Source organism: Euphorbia lathyris, chromosome 3, assembly GCF_963576675.1.
Source record: "Euphorbia lathyris chromosome 3, ddEupLath1.1, whole genome shotgun sequence".
NCBI classification, from domain to species: domain Eukaryota; kingdom Viridiplantae; phylum Streptophyta; class Magnoliopsida; order Malpighiales; family Euphorbiaceae; genus Euphorbia; species Euphorbia lathyris.
The window spans coordinates 108,471,103-108,495,497 of record NC_088912.1 but is presented as its reverse complement, the minus strand read 5'-3'; the positions used below and the strand labels follow the sequence as shown (position 1 = coordinate 108,495,497).

General features: G+C 35.1%; 1 protein-coding gene and 1 long non-coding RNA gene across 2 annotated transcripts; one reads left to right on the top strand and one right to left on the bottom strand.

Moving 5' to 3' along the window:
• The first annotated feature begins 15,653 nt into the window (after nt 1-15,653).
• LOC136223874 (uncharacterized) lies at nt 15,654-17,401 on the top strand. The gene is made up of 2 exons (XR_010686176.1): nt 15,654-16,506; nt 16,900-17,401. It is a non-coding gene; the product is annotated as an uncharacterized lncRNA (long non-coding RNA).
• A 3,919-nt stretch (nt 17,402-21,320) lies between these two features.
• LOC136224364 (phloretin 4'-O-glucosyltransferase-like) lies at nt 21,321-22,730 on the bottom strand. The gene has a single exon (XM_066012687.1). It carries the CDS (start codon nt 22,620-22,622, stop codon nt 21,399-21,401), a length of 1,224 nt encoding a protein of 407 aa, XP_065868759.1. The 5' UTR covers nt 22,623-22,730; the 3' UTR covers nt 21,321-21,398.
• Between the last annotated feature and the right edge of the window lie 1,665 nt (nt 22,731-24,395).

The window sequence follows — 24,395 nt, the reverse complement described above, 5'->3', positions numbered from 1 at the left end:
TTCAGCTCCTTTGATTCAGCTCATCTTGGGCAAGACTAACTCCAATTTCGTTTCAAGTCCAAAGTCTTTTCAAATTAAGTCCAATTCTGCTCCTTTTAATCATTTGAGTCCTGTGGAGACAAATCATACCAAAACAAGCAATAATATCCGAAATAACACTAAATTAATTAAATAACCTAGCACTAAAGTGGACATTTGAACATTGAATTGGACACTTATCAGACTGCAAGAAACCATCCTTATAGGAAGCAAGCTTCTGCTTTTGATAATACTGTAGAAAAGGATGATCCTCCTAAACCATTAGCTGGGGAGGAGTTATATGAAAGAGTTCAATGCTTGCCCAAAGCTAGTGGGAAGGGTGAGAAATCTGTTCCGTATAAGGGTGACCCTGAGTCTAGACCATGTTGGAAGAAGAAGTCTGTATTCTACGAACTAGAATATTGGAAATTCCTTCCAGTCAAGCATAATCTAGATATAATGCATATTGAAAAGAATTGTTGTGAGTCTATTCTTGGGACACTATTGAACATACCGGGTAAAACAAAGGATGGAGTTGCAGCTAGAAATGATATGATTGATATGGGGATCCGTATTGACTTAAAACCCACATCTGGTGACAAGAGAGACAAGTTGCCTATAAGTCAGATCAATTTGTATGCGGAAGAACGAAAGGTTGTCTGCAATTCATTTTTCAATATGAAGACTCCCTCTCATTTTTCATCTAATGTACGGAACATAGTTTCGTTAAAAGATTCCAGAATAAGTAATTTAAAGTCTCATGATTGTCATGTTATAATGCAATTGCTAGAAGAAACGTGAAGGGACTAGTAAATGGATGCAAGTCTTTATATGCCTCTACCATTGTACAGGTGGACACAGAACAACTGCATAAGGCTCATTTAATGGTTTTGCAAAACTGTGAAGATGTACAACCTTATTTTCTGTAAGAACACTATCGTGTATACCTTATGCTTTTGCTTTATTTTTGTTTGTTTGTAGAATAAGTAATTATTGCTTATCTATGAAATATGTATGAATTGCAGGGAGCATATGAAGTTCTTAGAGTTGAGTTATCCCGACCAAAAAAAGAATCCTAAGTGGATGAGAGATAGACAAAACAAGACATTTCCCAATTGGCTTAAAAACAGGGTAATTTTTACATGAATTCAACTGCTGGTATTTATGCATATCCAGTTGAAGTAATGGGTTGTTGTGTACTAACTATAAATGATTTCATTTGTCAGGTTTCAAATGAAATAAGAGTTCACAAGTCTGCCGTTTCGGAGACCTTGAGGTGGCTTGCTTCTGGACCGAATAGTCACGTTCCTACATATCAGGGTTATCATTTCAACGACGTTGATTTCAACACAAAAGCACGGGACGTTACCAGCTCAGTTCAAAACAGTGGTGTCTTCTTAGTTGCCGATGCTATTCAGTTTGCAAACGCAAAGGACAAAAGGCCTAGGACTATGGACATGAATTTTTATGGCCGTATCAGTGAGATTTGGGAGGTGGACTACTACCACTTTAGGGTTCCAGTATTCTTGTGTGATTGGGTTGAGTCAGCTAGAGGGGTGAAAGTAGACGATCCAGGCTTTACTTTGGTCAAACTAGATAGAATTGGTAATTTGAACGATCCATTCCTGCTGGCTACCCATGTAAAGCAAATATTTTACATTGAGGACCCTTTGGATCCTGAATGGTCAGTTGTCGTGACATGCCCAGATAAATATTTCAAATATGATGACGAAGATGAAGCTGATGTGGTTGATGATGATTATTATGATATTGATAACATCAATATATTCAATGAACATCCATTGAATGTGCCTACCTTCGATGATGTTGACGCCGATTGTACAGTTTCATATGCTAGACCAGGAGAAGAAGCAATCCGGATTGAAAAGTGAAATGATGATGAAATTGTTTGTGTGCTTGTTCTTATACCATGTATGTCAATCTGGATTTACTTGTACAATTTGGAATAATTGATGTTTGATGAAATCAATGTGATTTGCTTGAGTTATTGTGTGTGAACTTGCTTTGGTTATAATGTGATTGATTGTGAGTTATTGTGCATAATCCTAATGTCATGTACCTATAAGTTTCCTTCATGTATGTTTTGATTGATGCAACTTCAGGAATATCATCATGGCACCCAACTCTAATACGAGAGGAGCACCATAAAAAACGCGTGTGTAGCATCTTGCAAAAAAAATAAAGCAAGCTGCTAAGAAGTCATTGGAACGAAAGAGGGTCAATCAGACTGAGAGAAAATGTAAAGTTTCACCCAACAATGACGAGATAGCGATCACAACCCTCAGTAAACGTCAATCGAGTTCACCTCCCTTTGAATCGCCACCTGTTGTCGATGAACCTGAAGTCACAAATGTGACTGGTGGGTTAAAACTGCTAAAACGTGAGACCGTGACTATAGCGTGGCTGACCCAAGCCATGATTCGGATGAAGAAGATGAACATTAAGTATAATCGCCATGGAGATCCTATTGGCAAAGAGTTTGGGTGGATGCAATCTTATATAGGAGTGTTGGCATGCATGAGGATATTCATCGCATACAAAGACTGGAGACAAGTGCCAGCTGATGCAAAGGAACAGCTTTGGGAATCTATTACGGTATACACATATTTGTATACTGTTCTTTAGATGTTATTTGTATGCTGTTCTTTAGATGTTATTTGTATGCTGTTCTTTATACCGTACTTGTATGCTGTTCTTTAGTCATTGTTTGTGCTATCACCGAGTCAAAAGAAGGAAGTCCTGATATCTGCTGCAACCAAATGGAGGAACTTCAAGTCTTTACTTACGTCCAAGTATATCATGCCCCACAAGGATGATGTTGAAGTCTTGCAAAAGGTTCCTGATGACTACCGGTTCATGAATAAGGACGACTAGCATCAGTTTGTATCCGGTCGGCTTACAAATTAGCACATGGTTCGCCATTTGATTTACGTATATGCTTTACTCTTAATTTGTTAGTTGTATGTGCCTTGCTAACAAATAAACATATATATATGGCTTTATTGTTTAGAAAATCCGCCAAGTGAAGATGTCCAAGCGGCAAAAGAACAAGTACAACCACCGGATGTCTCGCAAGGGGTACAGAGGAATTCAGGTTGAAATGGTATGGTCACTTATTGTCTATTTTCAGACTTCACATTTGTATGATTTTTGATATTATTCGTACTATGTGGCAGACACAATATTGGATAAAGGCAAGGCAAGACAAACTGAAAAATTTTAAGGACACTGAAGTAGAGGAGGCGGTTAAAAAAATTGTAAGTAGCATTTATTCAAATACACAATGTGATTGATAAAACGCATATGTATAACTGATTTATATATGTTTATTTCCATAGTTGAAACTGGAAAAGGAGGAGGCTGAAGGTGTGTTTAAAGCCAAGGGTAGTAATGATGTGCTAACTGAGGTATTAGGGAATCCAGAACACAGTGGCAAGGTTAGAGGAGTGGGTGCTGTGAAGCCGGTAGTATTATTCAAGCTACCCGATCAGAAGAGGGGAAGAAAGAAGCGAGTTGAGGAGTTTCAAGCATTGCTTGAAACAGAAAGGGGCAAAGTGGGAGGAAGAGTCAATAAGGAAACATGATGAAGAATTGAAGAAGATACATGAGATGTATCAAGATGAGTTAAAGAAGTCTGAAGAGAAAATGGTCCAAAAACTAGATCGAATGGAGAAATTTGTGTCCAATGGGGTTACGACTGAGGAATCCCTAGCAGCTGCACCAACAACTTACAATGGCAAATCAGGAGAAGGTAGTTGTAATCGAGATGATATCGATAGAGAGGAGATATTAGGGAAATATGAAGCTGTGGCGAAGAAGAAGTTGGTATTAGAGGTCTCTAATACCATAAAAGAGGAAGTTGTTGGTGAAGGCGCTGGATATGAGATTCCAACGATCTCAAAGGTAAACAGTTATTATGATTTAGCTTGTTGAATTTATCACTTATATATACTTAGTTAATTAGTTGGATTTGAAATTGTTGAATCAGGACAATGTACTTGACATTGAGGTTGCACTATCAGTGGAAGATAGTGGGGAGATTGTTGCCCATGGCAGATTGATACAATCAGACATTGACCCAGAAGAGTAGACAATCTATGGGCGACCACTAGGAAAGGACAATTATAGAGTGGAGATTATGTCATTTGATGATGGAGCTGCATGTCTGCCATACTTGATAAAAGGTGAAATGGAAGTTGTTAGGGAGGCAATGGGGTCTATTGTAGCATGGCCAAAGGTGCTATGTAGTGTCAAATCTGTTGAGGTAATATTCATTTATTTCGTTGGTTGTATTATGTGTTTCAATTATTTCTTTGGTTGTATAATGCGTGTTTAATTATTGCAATCAGGAAGCAAACAAGGCGGCAAAAGTTTTTGTGAAGGCCTTGAAGAAAGTTAACAGTGAGGCTCAGGCGATTGATTTCGTTAAGCTGCCAAAAAATTTACCACGCCCATTGCAGAAGTTGTGCAACTGGGCGAGAACCAATATGATGGATGGAATCAAATGTATAACCAAAACTTTTGGACCTGAGTTGTTCGGAGCAGAACGAATGCAAGTATTGATACCTAGCGATTTATATGCAATGGTACACTTTCTTGAGATGACCGCAGGCACAATTACATTTTACATGAGGTACATGAATGCAATACACAAATTTATTAATTTGGATATATATTTCATCAACACTTATACATGTATTTGCCCAGTCATATATACCATGTATTGGAAAAAGCACGAATGGAAGAAAGGGTATTATTTGTTGATCCATGTACCACTTTTGCTCTTGGAACTAAGAAAACTCCAATGGACCGCTCGAAGGAGTTGATGGATCGGTTCAAACTGGGTGGCGCTAATTCTATATTCCTTATTCCTTACAACTCACGGTAACTATGAATCCTTTGTACTGTGTGTTTATCAGTTGATTATCTGATATTGATACAGCTGAAATGGCTAATGTTTGCAGATCACATTGGACTCTCACTGTTGTTGACATTGAGAAGAAAAAATCATATTGGTTAGATCCATTGAAAATGAGATTGCCAAATTCCACAGAATGGACGGATATTGTGAGCAAGTAAGTTACAAAATGCCTCTAATGTGTACGCATTCAAATAATTACTCATATACGTTGTTACACTTGCTGCAGTGCGATGAAGTTCTAGTATGCTCAGAAAGACCCAAAGAAGGTGACGAAGACCAAGCTGAAGTTGACACCGCTTCTAGTGAGTTTTACAGTTACACAAGCAAGTGTATATTGTCTTTTTTAGGGTCTAACCATTATATTCCGTGCCACAGGGGATACCTAAGCAACGAGATGATAAAACATGTGGTTTTTGGGTAATGTTGTACATGCAAGAGATCGTCATAGATAAGGAATTAAACTTTGTTGCAAAGGTACCATAATTCATTACCATAATATTATGTTCAGATATATGCAGTTGTTATCAGTGATATAGAGCAAATTCCTAATAGTAAAGCATTTATGTTTTGTAGTAGATAAACAAGTGTGGATTGAGTTACATCCATTCGGATTTGGATCATCTCCGCACAGAATGGGCAGATCATGTGCTTTACTTGAAGTGATAATGGATTGTGTATGTAATCCTGTTTTCGTACAATATGATTATCGGTTTGTGGTACACTTGTTGTTGTGCATATTTTGGGTCTTTTTTGTGCATATTTTCGTACAATGATATCCTATTGGTTCTATGTGTATATATTGTGCACAACTGGTGTACATATTATGTAAATAATGGATATTTAAGTTATATATGAAGTTTATAGCTTGGTTGTAATTGGAGTAGCAGTACCATGTAATTTCAATTGTAGTATGTGTTGAAATTAAAGGGACTAGAAATGAAATTTAGAAGGACTATCTTTTTTATTTTTTGGAACAAATTATTCCATTACACAATGTCACTTACTTTCACAACTTATTCAATTAAAATTACAATCCACAAACCCTCTTATAAAGGTTACAAGCATACAAAAAAACAAAATAAAATCAACCCATTCAAACCAACCCATACATAATTAATTCCTTATCTCTTATCTTTATTTTATTTTTTTTTTTACTTTTGACCATTGATTTTTTTTTCTTCAAATCACATTATTGATTTCTATTTATTTAGTTATTATTTTTTTATATAATAAATTAAGTTTAATTTTTAACATACCCCCTTAAACTTAATTTTTCGTAACTCCCAATAGAACTCTCAATTGACTAAACACATCGTACTTTAACGGCTTTGTAAAAATATCTGCAATCTGATCTTCCGTTTTCACGTACTTCAGTGTCACCTCCTTTTGCTCAATGCACTCCCGAATAAAATGATACCTCGTGTCAATGTGTTTACTCCGATCATGAAACACAGGATTTTTTGCTAATGCCAATGCAGACTTATTATCGATAAAAATCTCCGTTGGATCATTTTGAGTCATCTGAAATTCTTCTAGCAATTTTCGGAGCCAAATTGCATGACAGACACATGAGGTTGCAGTGACATATTCAGCTTCACAGGTTGACAGCGTCACAATTGCCTGCTTCTTCGAACTCCACATAAATGCAGTATCACCCAGAAAAAATACAAAACCAGTTGTACTTTTTTGGTCATCCTTGTCACCGGCCCAGTCACTATCACTGTACCCAACTAATTTGAAATCATCAGTTTTTGAATAAAGTAATCCCAAATTAGTTGTACCTTTCACATAACAGATAATTATTTTTGTTGCGTTCCAATGTGACACCGTTGGGGCTTCCATGTATCGACTAACTAAGCCGACTGCATAAAGAATATCCGGTCTCGTACACGTCAAGTATCTGAGACTTCCAACCAAGCTTCGGAATAATGTCGGGCTGACTCTGTCTCCACCTTCATCTTTTGTCAATTTGATTCCACATTCGACTGGCGTGCTAACGGAATTACAATTTTCTATCTTGAACTTCTTTATTATCTCCTTTGCAAAACCACTTTGAGAAATAAAAATTCCGTCGTCATTCTGCTTCACTTCAATGCCAAGATAATATGACATTAGACCAATGTCAGTCATCTCGAACTCACGAGCCATTGTCTTCTTGAACTCTTCAAACATCTTAGGATTGTTCCCTGTAAAAATGAGATCATCCACATACAAACAAACAAGTACCATATCTTCATTTTTCACCTTTGCATACATGGCATATTCATATGGGCATTTGACAAAACCATTTTCTTGAAAATATTTGTCAATGCGACTGTTCCAGGCTCGTGGTGCTTGCTTAAGACCATAAAGTGCCTTTTTTAATTTTAGCACTTTATTTTCTTGACCTTTCACAACATACCCAGGTGGTTGCTGGATATAAATTTTCTCCTCTAGATATCCGTTGAGAAATGCGGATTTCACATCCATTTGATGGATTCTCCACCCGTGTTGAGCAGCTATAGAAATTACTAGTCTGATAGTCTCCATTCTGGCAACAAGAGCAAAAACTTCATTGTAGTCAATTCCGGATCGTTGACTGAACCCTTTCGCTACCAATCTTGCTTTATGTCGGACAATTTCACCGTTTGCATCTTTCTTTGCTTTGAACACCCATTTAACTCCAATGTGTTTTTGACCGGCCGGAAGTGATGTCAGCTCCCATGTTTTATTTTTCTCGATCGAATGAATCTCCTCTTCCATGGCTTGTCTCCATTTTTCATCCTTCATTGCTTCTTCTGGATCTGTTGGTTCATCATTAACAAAATGACAATAAAGAGTTAATTCATCATCGAGATTTCTTGTTACATCATAGAGATCTTTAATAGGTATGAATTTTTTTGGCTTTCCGGGCGGATGTTCATCTGAACTGTCTCCATCACTCGAGGACGAACTCGAACTGGATGAGCTTGCTGATGTCGAACTGGTTGCTGGTGTTGTGGCTGCAACTGTGGCTGGTTCTTCCTGATCATTGTCTTCATCCATGAAAGGATAAAAACTGTAGTTGTTTTCTTTTTCACCGGTCCAGTCCCAAACTGCTTCTTCATCAATGGTGACATCTCTACTGATTACAATTTTCTGAGTCTGCGGATCGAACATTTTGTACCCTTTGGAATGTTCTGAATAGCCCACAAACAAATATTTCTTGCTTTTATCATCTAGCTTCTTGTGTTCTTCATCCGGTACATGGACATGAGCAACACTGCCAAAAAAACGCAAATGAGAAATACGGGGTTTTATTTCGCTCCATGCTTCTTGTGGAGTTTGATCCCAAACAGTGACAGTTGGCGATCTATTCAACAGGTAGATAGCACAGTCTACTGCTTCGGCCCATAACTCCTTCGGTAAATTTTTTCTTTTTAACATGCTCCTCACCATGTTGAGCACCGTTCTGTTCTTTCTTTCTACTACGCCATTTTGCTGAGGTGATCTGGGGACTGAAAGGAAATGACGGATTCCATGCTTTTCACAAAATTGCTTGAAAGAGATGGACATGTATTCACCGCCTCTATCTGATCTGAGTGCCTTAATAAAATGACCACTTTCTTTCTCCACTTGGACTTTGAATTTTTTAAATGTCTCAAATACTTCTATTTTTTCCTTCAAAAAATACACCCAAGTTTTTCTACTATAATCATCAATGAAAAGTAGAAAATATTTATTTTTTCCCAGGGACTGTGGAGTGATCGGTCCACACACGTCTGTGTGAACTAGCTCAAGTGGCGTCTTTGCTCTTGACATGGACTCCTTTAGAACACTGGTTCTGAATTGTTTTCCAACAAGACATCCTTGACACAGTTGATGAGGCTGGTCAATATGAGACAATCCATTTACCATCTGCTTCTGTCCCAACTGCTTCAGTCCTCCAAAATTTAGATGTCCATACCGTAAATGCCAAAGCCAGGGGGGACTTTGCACACAAGCTTTCAAACATTTGGCCACGTCCGTCTGAATGTTAATTGTGAACATTCTGTTTCTCGCCATGGGTACTCGTGCAATCAGCTCCTTTTTCTCATTCAACAGGAGCAGTTTCCGGTCCACCATGTGAACTTCATAATTTTTCTCCAGTAACTGTCCCAAACTCAAACTATTGCTTTTCATGCTAGGAACATAATAAACATTATCAATAAACTGGTGAGCGCCGTTTTTGAGCCGAATAAGAATTGTTCCTTTGCCTGTAATAGGAACCTTGGAGGAATCTCCAAATACAACATTACCGCGAACAGATTCATAGAGCTCCACGAACATCTTCTTGTCACCACACATATGGTTTCTTGCCGCATTGTCAAGATACCATATATTATTTTCGTGATTTTCTTCACCTTCATAGGTAACTAACACAGTGCCAGTTACTTCCTCATCTTGAATATTATTGACAGTCTCTTCTACCTCCTTAGGCAGACTCCAACATTCTACCGCATAGTGACCATACTTGGAGCAATTATAACACTGAATATTGGACTTGTCACGTCCTTCATTCGGCCTCCAGTTTCCTCTTCCTTGACTGCGTCCTCGGCCTCTTCCTCTGCCTCTGGTGAATTGAGTGCTTCTATCATTGTTGTTGTTGCCGTTTTCATTTCTGCCTTGACTTCTTCCACGTCCTCGTCCTCTACCATTTCCTCCTCGACCTCTTCCGCGTCCTCTGCCGGACTGACTACTTTCGCCATTTTTAAACACAGCCTTTGTTGCTAAGACTTGTTCTGTGGAATCTTCTCTTCGTTTCTCAAACCGCTCCTCTCGTGCTTGTAGTGACCTTACAACTTCATCAACGGACATTTCGCTGATGTCCCTGGACTCCTCCATAGCCACCACTACGTAATCAAATTTTGGTAGTAGTGATCGTAGAATTTTTTCAATAATTCTGGACTCTTCAATTTTTTCTCCATACTGCCGCATCTGATTTACGACAGATTTTACTCGGGATGAGTAATCACTAATGGATTCCGTCTCTTTCATCCTCATCATCTCAAATTCTCCTCTCAGCATCTGCAAACGAACTTTTTTAACTTTCTCCTCCCCTTGAAGAGAAACTCGTAGGATTTCCCACGCTTGTTTGGCGGTCGTAGCTTCGGCTACTTTCTCAAACATTAATTCATCCAAACCTTGATGGATGAGAGTAAGCGCCTTTTGATCGCTTTTGCGATTTTTCTGTAGAGTATCTTTTTCTGCCTGTGTCAATGCTGCCTCGTTACCTGGGACTACGTAGCCTTTTTCGACTATATCCCAGACATCTTGACATCCGAATAATGCCTTCATTTGAATACACCAACTTGAATAATTGGTTTTGGTGAGCTGAGGGTATTGATAAGGAAGTTTGAGACCGTATGACATTTTTGTAGGGTTTGTTTTGCGGAAGACTGACTCTCGTAACGTGGCTCTGATACCACTTTGTTGAAGTTAAAGGGACTAGAAATGAAATTTAGAAGGACTATCTTTTTTATTTTTTGGAACAAATTATTCCATTACACAATGTCACTTACTTTCACAACTTATTCAATTAAAATTACAATCCACAAACCCTGTTATAAAGGTTACAAGCATACAAAAAAACAAAATAAAATCAACCCATTCAAACCAACCCATACATAATTAATTCCTTATCTCTTATCTTTATTTTATTTTTTTTTTTACTTTTGACCATTGATTTTTTTTCTTCAAATCACATTATTGATTTCATTTTATTTATTTATTATTTTTTTTTATATAATAAATTAAGTTTAATTTTTAACAGTATGTACAGGTGCATTAAAGGGTTACAGGTTATTTCGACACAGTTGGATAAAAAATCTAGCGTCTAATGCATTAATGAATGAGCGCAAAATTAAAAAAAATTGTCATATTATGACGCATGACACGATACCATGTTAATGAAATACTGTCACGACTAAAACACTAAGATGACATAAATAAAAAATAGGACTGTCGTCTTACAATTAACGTAGTCAAATTTGATTGACTTTTATGACATTTGATTAAATGAAAATTGTCATGTGAAATCCACGCACAAGACAAAAAATTTAAAGACAACGTCAACTGAAACATCTTTGAACGACAGCAACAAAGAGGAAAACTATCGTCGTAACTTATCTACAATGACACAAACAATAATAAAAAATATCGTATGACAAGAAAAAGGTCTATGGTTTTACATACTACAATGACGGTATATATAAATAAGCTGTCATTAGAAATTATCTAATACTACGGTTTGAACAAAGTCGAACGTCGTTGTAACATGGAAAAGATGACAGACGATTAAGAAGCGCGTGTCATCTGTCGCTTCGAAAGATGACAGAACTCGACCGTCGTCTGATGTCTTATCAGACGACAGCGAGCCCTGTGACAGATTTATATTATGCAGGACGATGGTTTTGAACCGTCGTCTGAAGAGGGTTTTGGCGTACTGGACTTTGGTTAAAATGTAATTCCATCTATGTTGTCAATCTTTTTCGGATTCCTTCCAATGTAGTTCCGTGGGAGATTCGTCAAGATTGGTTGGAATGTTTATTATAGATCTCTAATATGAATTTTATAGTTTCTCATATATACCGGGAGGGTAATAAAGTCACTGATGCTCTTGCTCGGTTTGCTTTAACCACCGAAGGAATCAATTGGTGGAATTCTGCTCCGGATTTTTGCAATAACTTCATTTGTGATGACTTTGGTCATGTTGAACAATTTCGCTTTGTGATGTAATCTCTTTTTTTCGTTTCTTATTTTTTTCCTTCTCTTAATAAATTGGGCCTGGCTTTGCGGTTTAGTTTTGGGGTTCCAACCTAGTTGGGATGTCCGAGCTTTGCTTGCTTTGCCAGCTTCCGGCCTTTATTTAAAAAAAATTTGATTTTAGAGAGAGAAAAATTAACAAATAAGAGAGAGAAGAGAGAGAAAGAAAAAGAAAAATAAGAAATTAAAGAGAGATGGAGAAGATGATGTATTTTATTTTTATTTTTTATTTTGGGGTTTTTTGTGTGATAATTAGATAATAAGGGGTTAATTTATAAAATAAATAAATATAAGAACAAAATTAACTCTTTTCCTTTTGACTTTTGACTTTTTTTAACACATTTAGTCAATTTAGTTTGTGTTTGCTAACAAAATGAACCTCAACGTACCTATTTGCCAACTTTTAAACCACATAGCTTATATTTGACAAATTTAGCATGATGTAATTTAGTTTTTATAAAAGTTTCATAATTAATTATAGTTTGTAATTTTCTAGTAAATCTAATCTCACATTGTTACATAACAATAGCTTTACGTAACTTATTAGTTTCAACCATGACAACTTACATGGCTGAGCTTGGTAGCACAAGCTTGTGACCCAAGTGGGGGCAACAATGTGATGGAACGTTACCCTGACTCAAAAGTCTGAGTTTGATGCAGCTAACATCTTGCTGGCGTGTTCCAAGCCGAGTGTTTAACTATGTTGTTTCAAGGTTGAGGTTGGCTTCACAGTGCAGCGACAACCTCCCGCTCCCAGCAGTGGAAGGAATACCGGCTAGTGGCTACTTAAGCTCACATTGTCTAACGAGTCAAGCTAACTGAACCATCACTTTTTTGTTCATCGATTTGGGTAATATTCATGAAAGTTTCCGGTATCGAAGCACCGGCCTCGATTAAATACACTGCCTCCTTGCAATTCGTGTTAGCAGAAAATGAACCAAATCCAGCTACATCTTCTACTCGAATTCCTTCTAGCAAATCACAAACCAAGAGGAATACATGTAGAAAGAATAACTAGGTCTGTTTCATTTCGAATAATTAGGATTAAAAGATGCATAAAATTTCAGATTGTTTATCAATTACATCAACTACTTCTAACTGTATGTGCCAAATGCAAAATCTAGGGATCACGTACCAAAATTTCCACAATGTTTTCAGAAAAGTTTTTTAATATAGCACGAGCTTACAGAAAATCATTATTTTAGGATCAACGTTTGTGAAACCGTGCTATTATCGTTCTAGGGAATAAAACTTGGGGCTAATTTAGTATCATTTTACAAACGTTGAGACATACGTCAAGCTCCGTTATTTAGGTAAATTAGTACAATTTCAAAAAAGATAAGACTAAAAAAATGTTATTTTCTAATCTTCTTACCAACTTCTAAAATTGGGATAATTTTTAATAAAATAATATCGAATAAATTAATGTTTTATAGAGTATTTAAGACTGACATATAGTATCATGTATACAATCCAACGCGATTCAAATAGGACTACCTCAATTTGATATAACAGGTGTGGTGGATTTGAAATATAAAAAAATATTCTTTAAATATGCAAGTTTTTATTTTAAATATTCTTTTTTTTGCAGGTCCTTGTTGCTGATGATTTTTCTAGTCTCACCCAGCTTTGCTTTTGTTTAGTTTGCTTTCAGGTTGTTTTCTTTATTATGTAGTTTTTTTTTTCTCTTAATAATACTTGGTTCTGGTTTGTAGTTGGTTTTATGAGTGCTAACCTAGTTAGGATGTCTAGAGTCTTCTGCTTTCTGATTACCTGTTTAATTAAAATTTACTTTTACCAATGCTTAATTCACAGTTTTATTATGAAATAATCATTTAGTTTTTACCGTAGTTAATTTCAATCTCCATATATGGTGGGTTTAATTTGTTTCAAAAAAATGTCATTCCATCTCTATTTTTTGAGCAAGTTTTACATTCTTTTATTTTAGTAATTCATGTTAGTATGGGAATATGAGTTTTTTTTATTATTATTCTTGTCATTCATTTTACTATCGGAATAGGAGAAAAAAAAATTAAAATGTGTAGTGGATATGTGAGGCATCAAACCTCGTGCTTCTCGCATGCAAAGTAAGCGCTCTACTATTTGAGCTACATCCTCATAACTTCATTTTCACAAAATTTTATACATATGTTGTCTTCATGATTCCTTTATCGAATTTAGCATGGAAACTCTAAGGTTGTTCTATTTCAAAGTGGTTGGTTCAATCCAAGTCAATTTCCATTCACTTTATAATGGAGAGAATTAAAGAATATTGTTAATTTACTATTTGGATGGATTGGGCTTATAGGATGGTAAAAGTGTTGGGATTTTTTTTTGAGAAAAATATAGAAGAAAATAAGAAAATGGTGCTAACAATTTTATTCAATTTGTCAATGTTCTGCACAATTGAAAGATACATAAATTATAGGCTTATAATGCAACCATAAAGGAGATTTTAAAGCAAACAATAAAATCTCCACTAATTATCTCACTAACAAATAAAGACTTGGTAAAACTAGACCTACTCAAATAACAAACTTTGAATCACAAGATTATAATCTCAAATTAGAATAATTCAAAATAAAGTTGTTAAAATGTGTCCTATTTTTATGTTGTTAGTTTAATTATTTTAAATTAGTTTGTTTTGAGATTTTAGTGGGATTGCATAAGATATAACAGATTTTTCTCTGCTTTAGTTATTTGTCAGCCCATATAATAGATATGAGATGTACCTTTTTGAGAGAGCACAATATTGATAAAATAAAGATGTTTTCGAAAATGTTTTTCTTCCTTCTCTTTCTAGTCTAAAATCCCAACAATTGGTATCATAGAATTAAGGATCTTGAGGGACTTGTGAGTGTTGGAGAGGCTATTCATGTGCCTGTAAGAATGTTGTCTGCTGCGGAGGTCACTTTGCATCAGTCACAAAGTGGAGATTCAAAATATAGTGGAGAATATGGTGATACATAAGGAAGCAGCTGAAGGAAATGGGAAGACTATAGCAGGGACAAGTAATCAAATTTCGGAGAATAATGATGAAGCTGAGAAAGGAGAAGTAGGAGAAATTGGCGATCCATACGTGTTTGCAACATCAGAAAGGGATACAATGGAGAAAACATTGAAGCAAAGGGACCAAAAATTGGTGACAAAGTGCATCAACAATTATTAACTATGATGAGAAGTGCATCATGTAATGATTGTGAAGAGAAGTACTTCACAAATATGATAAAACAGAAAGATGATTTAAGATTGATGAGAAGTGCATCAACAAGATCGATTTGGTGAGAAGTGCACCAAGATAAAGGTTTTGGAGAGAGGTGCTCCAATAACAGAATGGTGATGGGAAATACATCATCAACAACAATTTTAAGTTAGGGGGAATATTGTTAGAATGATACAAATTATAGAGTTTGTTTTTATAATTCCCCCTAATTTTAAACTAGTTTATGTAATATATATATATATACATAAAAATTTTTTACTTAGTGTATTTTATTTATATAAAAAAATTATATTATTTAAGATAAATAATTTATTGATATCGTTTTTTTTCCGTATTATCTATCGTTTTTTTATGTATATATTATATATGCAAAATTGAAATAGTCTAAATTGTCCCCCATAAATTTAATATTTGGCCATCTTATCTCTTGAGTCCTTTAAATAACTTTGAAACCCTAACTTTAAAGTTAATACGATGTTGATATGGAGAGGGGAGAGAGAGAGAGAGGCAGAGAACGATCTTGACGGAACGAAACCCTGAACCTGTGATATGGAGAGGGGAGAGAGAGAGAGAGAGGCAGAGAACGATCTTGACGGAACGAAACCCTGAACCTGCGGCTGCCGTTAAGTTCTGCACTTCTTCTGCCTTTGAATCAACTTCCTCCTTTCTTCAATTGTTGTTAGCAATTCACACAGCAAGTAGGTAATTTTAATTATGATTAAATGCTTTTGAGTTTCTTCCATTTAATTGAATTCTAATTTCTTAAATTAAATTAAGATGCTTCTGAGTTAAGATGGATGCTGTTGAATTCTAATCTCTTCCATTTAATCTCGATTGTTATGCTATTTGACAATCCTTTGAATTAATATGTTTTTGAGTTGCTTATTCTAATTTCTTCCATCAATAATTAGGTATATTGCTAATTCTAATTACCTTGATTTCATCATTTTAATTATATTCGCATATTGCTAATTTGTTATGGTATTTGATTAACCATAGGCAGCAACCATGAATAATTAGGTATAGTATGCCAATTGCTTTACATGATTTGGTGAAAGCTTCCCTGCATTAAGTCGTTCCCAATGGAACTTTCTCAAGTATAAGTTGCATTAGGTCTTTTCTTTCATTTGTATTTCTATTTGTATTTTAAGAAACAAGAAAATTCATGTCAAGATGTGATTGCATCAGCAATCTCACGGACACTCAAATGAACAAAGAAAGATATCTAGCACTGATTGCAGAATGTGGCCGGCGAACATTATCCTTTCTAACACAGAAAATGATGAGAGAATGAAGACGATAAGGAACTGCAAGTTCAGTTGGTGGATTATCGTTTAGTTCCTCTCCCTAGATAGGACACTTGGAGAATTTTTTAGAGGATGCCTTCACCAGATAAGCTGAACGACAATTATAAGGGGAACAGTCATAAAAGAAAACCTCGTTTGCAGAAAAAAAAAACATATCAAAGAGTCAAGGATGTGTTTCGTTGACTTTAAATTCCCATACAGGAAATTAGAGTAACTCATCTAATTTGCCTCCTCAAACAATAAGAGAAGATGGGGTAAGATTTCTATTTCTTTATAATATGTTCTTTCTATTTCTTGCTATGTTAGCCTTTATTGTAGTGTTTCTGAATATATGCTTCTAAGACTGTCAAATAAGCCATTACCTGCACCCCTTGTGAAGGGTCTTGAGTTTGTTATGATGACCGACAAGAGGACATTATTTGTTCCTTGTAGATACATATATGAACTTTATCATGTTTAGTTGAATCGAAGATGGAGTAGTTATATCCATCTAAATAGAGAAACTTCATCTTTGATGTCATGTATAACCGGATGTGTTTCCGGAATGTTTTTCTTGTTCTTAAGATTCATGTCATAATTTGAGGCCTTTGTTACATTTTATTTTGTCGAAAAGTTACTAATCCTCTATATTGCTTGTCGAATTGCAGGGGTTTATGGGCCACGAATGCTTCAAGCCAAAGAATTCGACGTTTTCTAGTGATAGTTCGTGCTGCCAGTCAGTAAATGAGGAAATTTTTAATATACAATAAAAATCCACATAAGAGTAAGAAGAAAGCTCAAGCAGAAGACCGTTGCTGATACGGTTAAGGAACTGATTAGACTTTTGTTAGCTCTGTTTAGCCGGGTTAATATTTTTGAATCGGATTGGTATAAAGATAGATTTTCTGAATATACCATATGAACAACAATCCCAATTGAAAATAGTGGAAGTTATCAATTTCTGACGCATAGAATCCTTGTTGAACTACTCGTTCCGGTAGATGCTCTTAGCATTACAATTTGTAGAAACCTTGATTTGAGATTAAATCTTCTTCCTCTGCCGTTGCTGTTGGTTTGGAATATTTATTAACATGTCCATTAGAGTATGTTAATGTACTTCAATAATTGTTGAACCAATACCAAGAATGAAGAAATGCCAACTTTTGTTTCCTTTCGGTTCTAGCACGAATTCAAATTTGAATTGATTAGTCGGCTTTCTGATCATGAGGTGAAAATTATTCAACAAAATTAACTTATCGATTAAGTATTATATTACGCTATTAGCGGACACCAAGTTTTCTTAATTTTCGTTGTCTAAGATGCATGATCATGAGGTATTTCTTCTCCAAATGCAACATTTGAAATTATTAGTTTGATTTATGTAACATCATCAAGTTTGTATTTTGGCTATTTAGATTTTAAATAATAAATAAAGTTATTGGGCTCCTGATGCAAAGAAGTTTGAGTAGACTTGATCCTGGGTGGGTTTAATTTTGCGTGCAAATTTAAATTTGCTAAATTATGCATAATTTCGAACATCTTTCGTTGGTGGGAACGGCTACTATACAAGAGACATGTATTCATGTACTTTAGCCTTTTGTGTACTACTGAGGTTGCTTTTCTGCACATGTCGAATACAAGATACAAAATATATGTTTAAGAACTAAATAGTAGTAAGAATGTGTTTATTTGGTGTATATGACAGGTATCACTCAACTTGGAAGGCAAGAGTGGAGTTGATGCTTTGACTCTAATGCTTGAAGGTCCGTACTGGGACAAAATGGCAAGTACAGATTGTAAGAAGTGAAGGTCAGCTTTGGGTTCGAAGTGGATGAGAGAATTCACAGACTATTATTCGGTTTCGGCATACATCTTTCCTATTATTCAACATTGGTGAATTCAATGTTGTGATATTTGATGAGTCTGTCTCAGATTGGATTTGACTTGCAAGTGAACTTAATTTGATAATTGTTGTGTTTTAGAATTTCACTACTAATTTAGTCGTGTGGGATGGATTCTTAGCTGAAAGATTTATCAGTGTATATATATATCTTTGTGAAAGATAAAGTTTTTGACATGAATGTCACACTTTCATATCCTTCCTAAGGTTACAACAAACAAAAACTGTGCAAAGTTGCACCAACCCGACCATCAAGGATTAAATTTTGAAGCCCGGGGAAGAGGAATGTCAAAGGAATGAAAACCAAAAAGGAACAAAGTAAGCAACTTTAGCCATAATATCCGCACTTCTAAATGGTTTTGCAATCAGATTTTGAAGATCCTTCACCCCATCATCCTTACTAATCGTATTAATCACCAAACCACTATCCACTTAAGCTACAAGCTTTCGAAACACTTTACTAGGTGACAACTTATGACCATCAAATGACCCCATAATTCAACTTTATAAATAGAAAGCTTTTACCAGAATTAAGATATGTTGCATGTAAAAACAATTTACATAAAAGAAATATTATGTGCTACAACAAAACACAACACCATCGCCCATGGGGTGAGCTGGCATTAATCAGCTAATGTTTACAGCTACATGTTCTCGGTTAGAACCTTAGGAGAGGTAGGTGGAGAAAAATAATTTGAACTTACCAAGAAAAAAAAAAGAACACAGCACCATTAGATCAACTAAAAGCAAAAACATATTTTCACTAAGTGAAAGGGTTCAAATAGGATCGGAATCAAATATACAGAACACAACGACCACCATTAAATGTCAAAAAATTACGAAACTTTAAACTTACAAGACTGTATATGACTATCAAATTAGATTATAACCGAAAGTCTAAAATGGCATGTGGAGAACACCTTGCGAAGCTTAACAATTTTTTAGAAACTTTAAACCGAAAGTCCATTTCACCATGTAATGTCAGGACCATCTTTTCTAATTTTCTTGCATTCTTTGAGTAGAAACTCAATAAAATGTAGAATCTTACATTGACTGTAAGTCTCCAAGAGGCAACTAATCTCTACAGTCTTCAAATGCAACATCAAGCAATTGAAAGCAATCCCATTTGAATCCAAGTAGGTCTCCTCAAAATTATTCAAGTCAATATCTTCAGTCGCATGATACTGGAGAAAGAGTTGTCATGAAATCAGAAACTTAATATTATATTCACATCAATCATTTCTAATGGCTTCATTTAAATCATTTATTCTTTAAACTCTACGCCTAAAAAGTGTATATCATTGCATTTTCTATACAAGTTTCTTCATAGAACGCGAAATGGTAAAACTTTGCCGAGCAATATAGTCAAAAGTTTCTACACAGAGCTGGTCAAAAATCAAAATAAATTACAAAAAACACCATAATTATACTTGAATTAAATTTGAAGTTAACACTGACTCCAACAAACATTACCTGATCTATAACTAATCTCTCAAGCATAGGTGAACAACCAAGTGCATTCACAATTCCCGAAATGTGCTTAAAATTAGGATAATCAGGAGTTAAACATTTGATGTTTAACAATGGATAAGATAGCCATCCAATCTCCACCACTAATAGAATCTTCAAACATAATGAAAAGATAAATTTAAGATGATATTGTAGTAATTCAGCTTCATACTTAATTGACAAATATAAAATGTAAAAAGACAAGAATTAACTCAAGAAACCAATTCTTAACTCTAGCTCCTTCACTTGTTGAAGCTGCACCAAAATCCTCCTCACCAAATTTTGGACACACCCATCTAATGGAGCTTTTCTCATACAACCAAGAGTAACACAAGCTGAAGACGGCAAATTTATCAACTCGTATGAACATAACTGATACGATTTTTAAAACAAACAGTTCCAAGTGTAATGTTACAATGTTGGAACTAAGCTTTATTTGGAACTGTACAAGTTACAATGTTAGAACTAATCTTTATTTTGTCAGTTAACTTAGAAGATGTCTAAATATTGCGCATACAAGTTGTAAATATCATAGCATCAAGATAGATTGCCACATTTACAAGGAGTTCATTGAAATTTCAACTTTAAGCAAGTTTAGGGCCAACACATTTTTTACATCAAGTTGAAAGGTTCCTTATGTATTAGCCAAATGACAATGGTATATTTATATAAATAATCAACTTATACCTAGTCTATGTTTTGTAAATGAAGTAATCATCAATACCATAATCAAACACAGTGGCCAATACAAAATTGTTATGTTGGGGGGTCCATTTTACATTTGGTGTGTAAAAAATTCGGAATCAGAGAGAGCCTAATAGGCCAAAAAATATAGAAATTTAGATTTAAGAAAGACCTAACATGCAAAAAAAATTAGAAATTTGGATTTAATGAGGGTCTAAGACGCAAAAAAAAAAAATTGGATTTAGAGAAAGCCTAGCAAACCAAAAAAATTAGAATTTTGGATTTAGATAAAACCTAACAGGACCTGAGCCAATTCTGGGGTGCTAATTCAGCACCCGATCTAAATTTCTTGGAAACAGGAGGGCCGGAACACCACAACACCTCAAATTTTATAGAGACACGGAGGCCGAAACTACTGGTGACCATGGTGGTTCCGACAAGCAGAGGAACCAACCTGTCTCAGCCCATGTCAAACATCAATTTTAACAAAACTTCAATTAAATGCAATGTGACCATATATGAGTTATCAAGACAACTACCCTTATACTCAGGATATGTTTATGAGACCCTTTTTAAAGAGCACGTAGAGCATAAGAGTCATTATTTACGGATGCAGGTCTAATGTTTGTTAACAATCAAAGTTATACTTTTCATTTGGTTAAAGTAATATAGACATTTTTCATTTGCTTAGTGTAAATTCTATTTCTTTGGTTTGGCGTTTATCATTGTCTCCCGGCCCATTTTAAACAACAGCATAAAGAGAGAACTAGTGCTAATGCAAAGCAACAATTAATATCTTATTTACTTATAGTTCAATTGCTTTTAAAGGCAAACATTTTATCACCATCATTAAATTCAAAATTTAGTCTATTTACTTGTATGGTCTTTACTTCTTAAAATTAATAAAATCATTGAAAGTGCATATCTTTCAAATAAAAGATCTAACGATCTTGAGTTGTGTTGTAGGGAAATGGAAATTTAAATTAAACCCACGAGTTGATTATCACTTTAATTTTATTTATTCATTTATTTAATATTATGGCCATTAGTCTTAGCCTACATAGGTGAAATACTCTAAAAATGATGAAACAATGAGTTAGCAAAATCTTGAAGATTTTTGTAAGAAGAACCACATTCCTTAAAAGCATTTCTTGCTGAAACCTTCCATTTGATGGCATTCTCTCTCATCTCTCCATCTCCCATCACCATATTGAGACACCTCTTTATCTCTTCAGCCGGAACCATCCCATCTTCATTAGGAGTAACTCTAACACCAGTTTTCCAACAATCTTGTAGCAGCTTAGCATTTGTTAACTGATCAGTCCATTGCGGAAATGCTACCATAGGGACTCCACAAGCCAAGCTCTCTGTTGTGGAATTCCAACCACAATGGGTAAAAAAACAACCTATTCCTGGATTTGATAGCACCTCTAATTGACTGCACCATGGCACTATCACTCCATTCTCTTCTACCTTTTCCATCGATTTCTCTCTTATAACCCACAAGAATGGACGCCCACTCTCTATTAATGCTCTCCTCATCTCTTCCATTTGCCTCTCTGATACTTCTGTGATGCTTCCAAAAGATATGTAAATAACTGAATCTTCATCCTTTGAGTTAAGCCAATCAATGCAAAAATGGGAAGTTCGGCATTTGAAAAGATCGCCTCTCACTGAAGAATCAGAACCACAAGGAACCAAAGGCCCAATTCCCACCAATTTGTACTTGCTGATGGAGTTCAAGGCCTCCAATTCTAATGCGTCCAAGGTGTTGACAAGAATTGTTGGATTAGTTTCTCCATCAAGGATCTGGAGATGTTCTTCCAGGACTGAAAAAGCATATTTGTTGGTATCAGAAGGACTGAAAAAGGAAGGAAGGTCATGGCTAGATAAAGGCGGCAATCCAGGGAAACGAAACAAGAAAGAAGGATCACTGATATTCTTCTCTAGTTCGTCGCTAAAACCATTGAAGTAATGGTAATAGATGTTGAAAACAGTAGCAGCTTGAGACCAGAAAAGCACGGATGGGAGGTTGAATTCCCGAGCCAGCATAGCAACCCAAGGAAGAAGAAGTGAGTAAGCAACACAAGTGAATGAAGAATTATTTATGATTTCACGGAGACTTTCAGAGCCGTGAATCCTCAGACCAGATATGTAATCTTCAAAATTTTGGACGGGTGTGAAAGCATCATCGTTGCCATCGGAGAAGGAAGCAAAAGATAAGGAAGGAGGAATACAGGTTTTAGACATGGTGCGTTCTGCACCGACACTGGTGGAAAAGGTCACATGGATTCCCATGGAAAGGAGGCGCTTCGACTAGTTGAAGAGCGGGGTTGATGTGTCCCTGGCCGGGGAATATTACCAGCAGCACATGAGGCTTCTTTTCCTTATTTTCCATTTCTCTAATTCAATGTGAAACACTTTCTTATACCGGAATTACTCTATCAACGCCTTTTTATACACAAATTCTATTCTAAGAGAGCATAGAGTTTAGGTGAGAGACATCATGTGAATTAGAAGTTAATCACGAGATAAGTGTTTTTCTTGTTGTCCATTTCCCAAAAAAACAAATAGAATGAAATAGTAAGGTAAGATATTAATGTCCATATCCAACAATATCACACACAATAAAGATATTTGAGTTACTTTCAAATTTTAGATAAATATTTAGAAACAAAATCTGCTCTCAACAAAATACACCATATGTTTTTCTTTAGGATAATTTCTTGGTTTATAGAGTATTTTACATATTCTAAGTTTAACTGGTATATTATTTTTTTTACAAATTTAATTAATTTTCAATTCGATGAAGAAAAATTAAGTAATTAAAGATCAAACACTTGAGATAATTTACAAGCAGGCATTAATTAACAACTATATTATTTTTAGGGTAAAGTAAAAAGAAATTATGGCTTAATATTTTTGCAAACACAATCATTTGATTTAAAAACTTGCAAACATATATAGTTTATAGTTTGTACTGTTTGCCAGCTCACATTCAAAAACATTGTTGTCCTAATTTACCTCAAGAGATAGCGATTTAAAGCAATTAAAAAGTTCAGTTTTTCAACTTACTTAATAATGAAGGCTTGTCTAACTTTGCATATTAAATAAACCACAAATATTTTTTTTATTAATTTTTTTTTGAATCACAAATATTTTTTTTATTGAAGACTTACAAATCCTTTAAAGAAAAATGGATAAACAATCATGTTCATTTTCTTTATTATTTAATATAACATTTTTTTGGCCTAAATTGGTATTTTTGGCATCATGAACTTGGTTTAAGTGGTTCGTGTTTGAACTTACTGAAATCCCCTTTTATGTTGTTACGTACCATTATATTGATTAATCATAAGCAAGGTCAGAAGTATAATGAAACATTTAAATATTCCTGATGCCAATTGGTTTTTCGGATCCAGTGAATCCAAGCAATTAAAATTGACCATGACCATAAAAGTTGGGTCTTTTATTTTATGAGCACTAATTGTTTATCTTATTAATGGTAAATCTGATCCAAGAACATCTATTTTTATATATTTCTTCTTGTACTTCTGGTTTATTTTGAATATAACATGATGATGAGAAATTGGTTGGCTGATGCCATATTAATTTTGCTTTGTTAAATTTTGTTCTTATTGTCGGTTTTTATCTGAAACTGAATTTCATATGAGGTTGAGGAGATGCAATTTTCTGTACCACTTTTTGTTTTCCTCTGAAACTGAATTGATATGAGGTTGAGGACACGTGGGTTGTTTGGTAATGAAAGACATGTGGAAGTATGGCTTAGAAAAGATTTGTATATTTATTTTTTTCAAATTTTCTATTTTTTCTTTTTTTTTTAATTATGGGTGGGTTGTTTTTGCCATATACACATTAATAATTCCAATGCCAAAAATACAAATTATAAAAATTTTAGTGTATATAAACTTAAAAGGCATTACACCCATTTGGGTACCCAAACTAAAACTTCAAAGTCAATTAGGACCCTAACCTATCAAAATCATCAATTATGTCTCTAAACTAAGCAAAAATCACCAATTGAGTCTTCATCATATCCTAAAATCAGAA

Bases quoted from the DNA above. Each gene is read 5' to 3' on its own strand.
- LOC136224364 (XM_066012687.1), bottom strand. From the start codon at position 22,622: ATGGGAATCCATGTGACCTTTTCCACCAGTGTCGGTGCAGAACGCACC.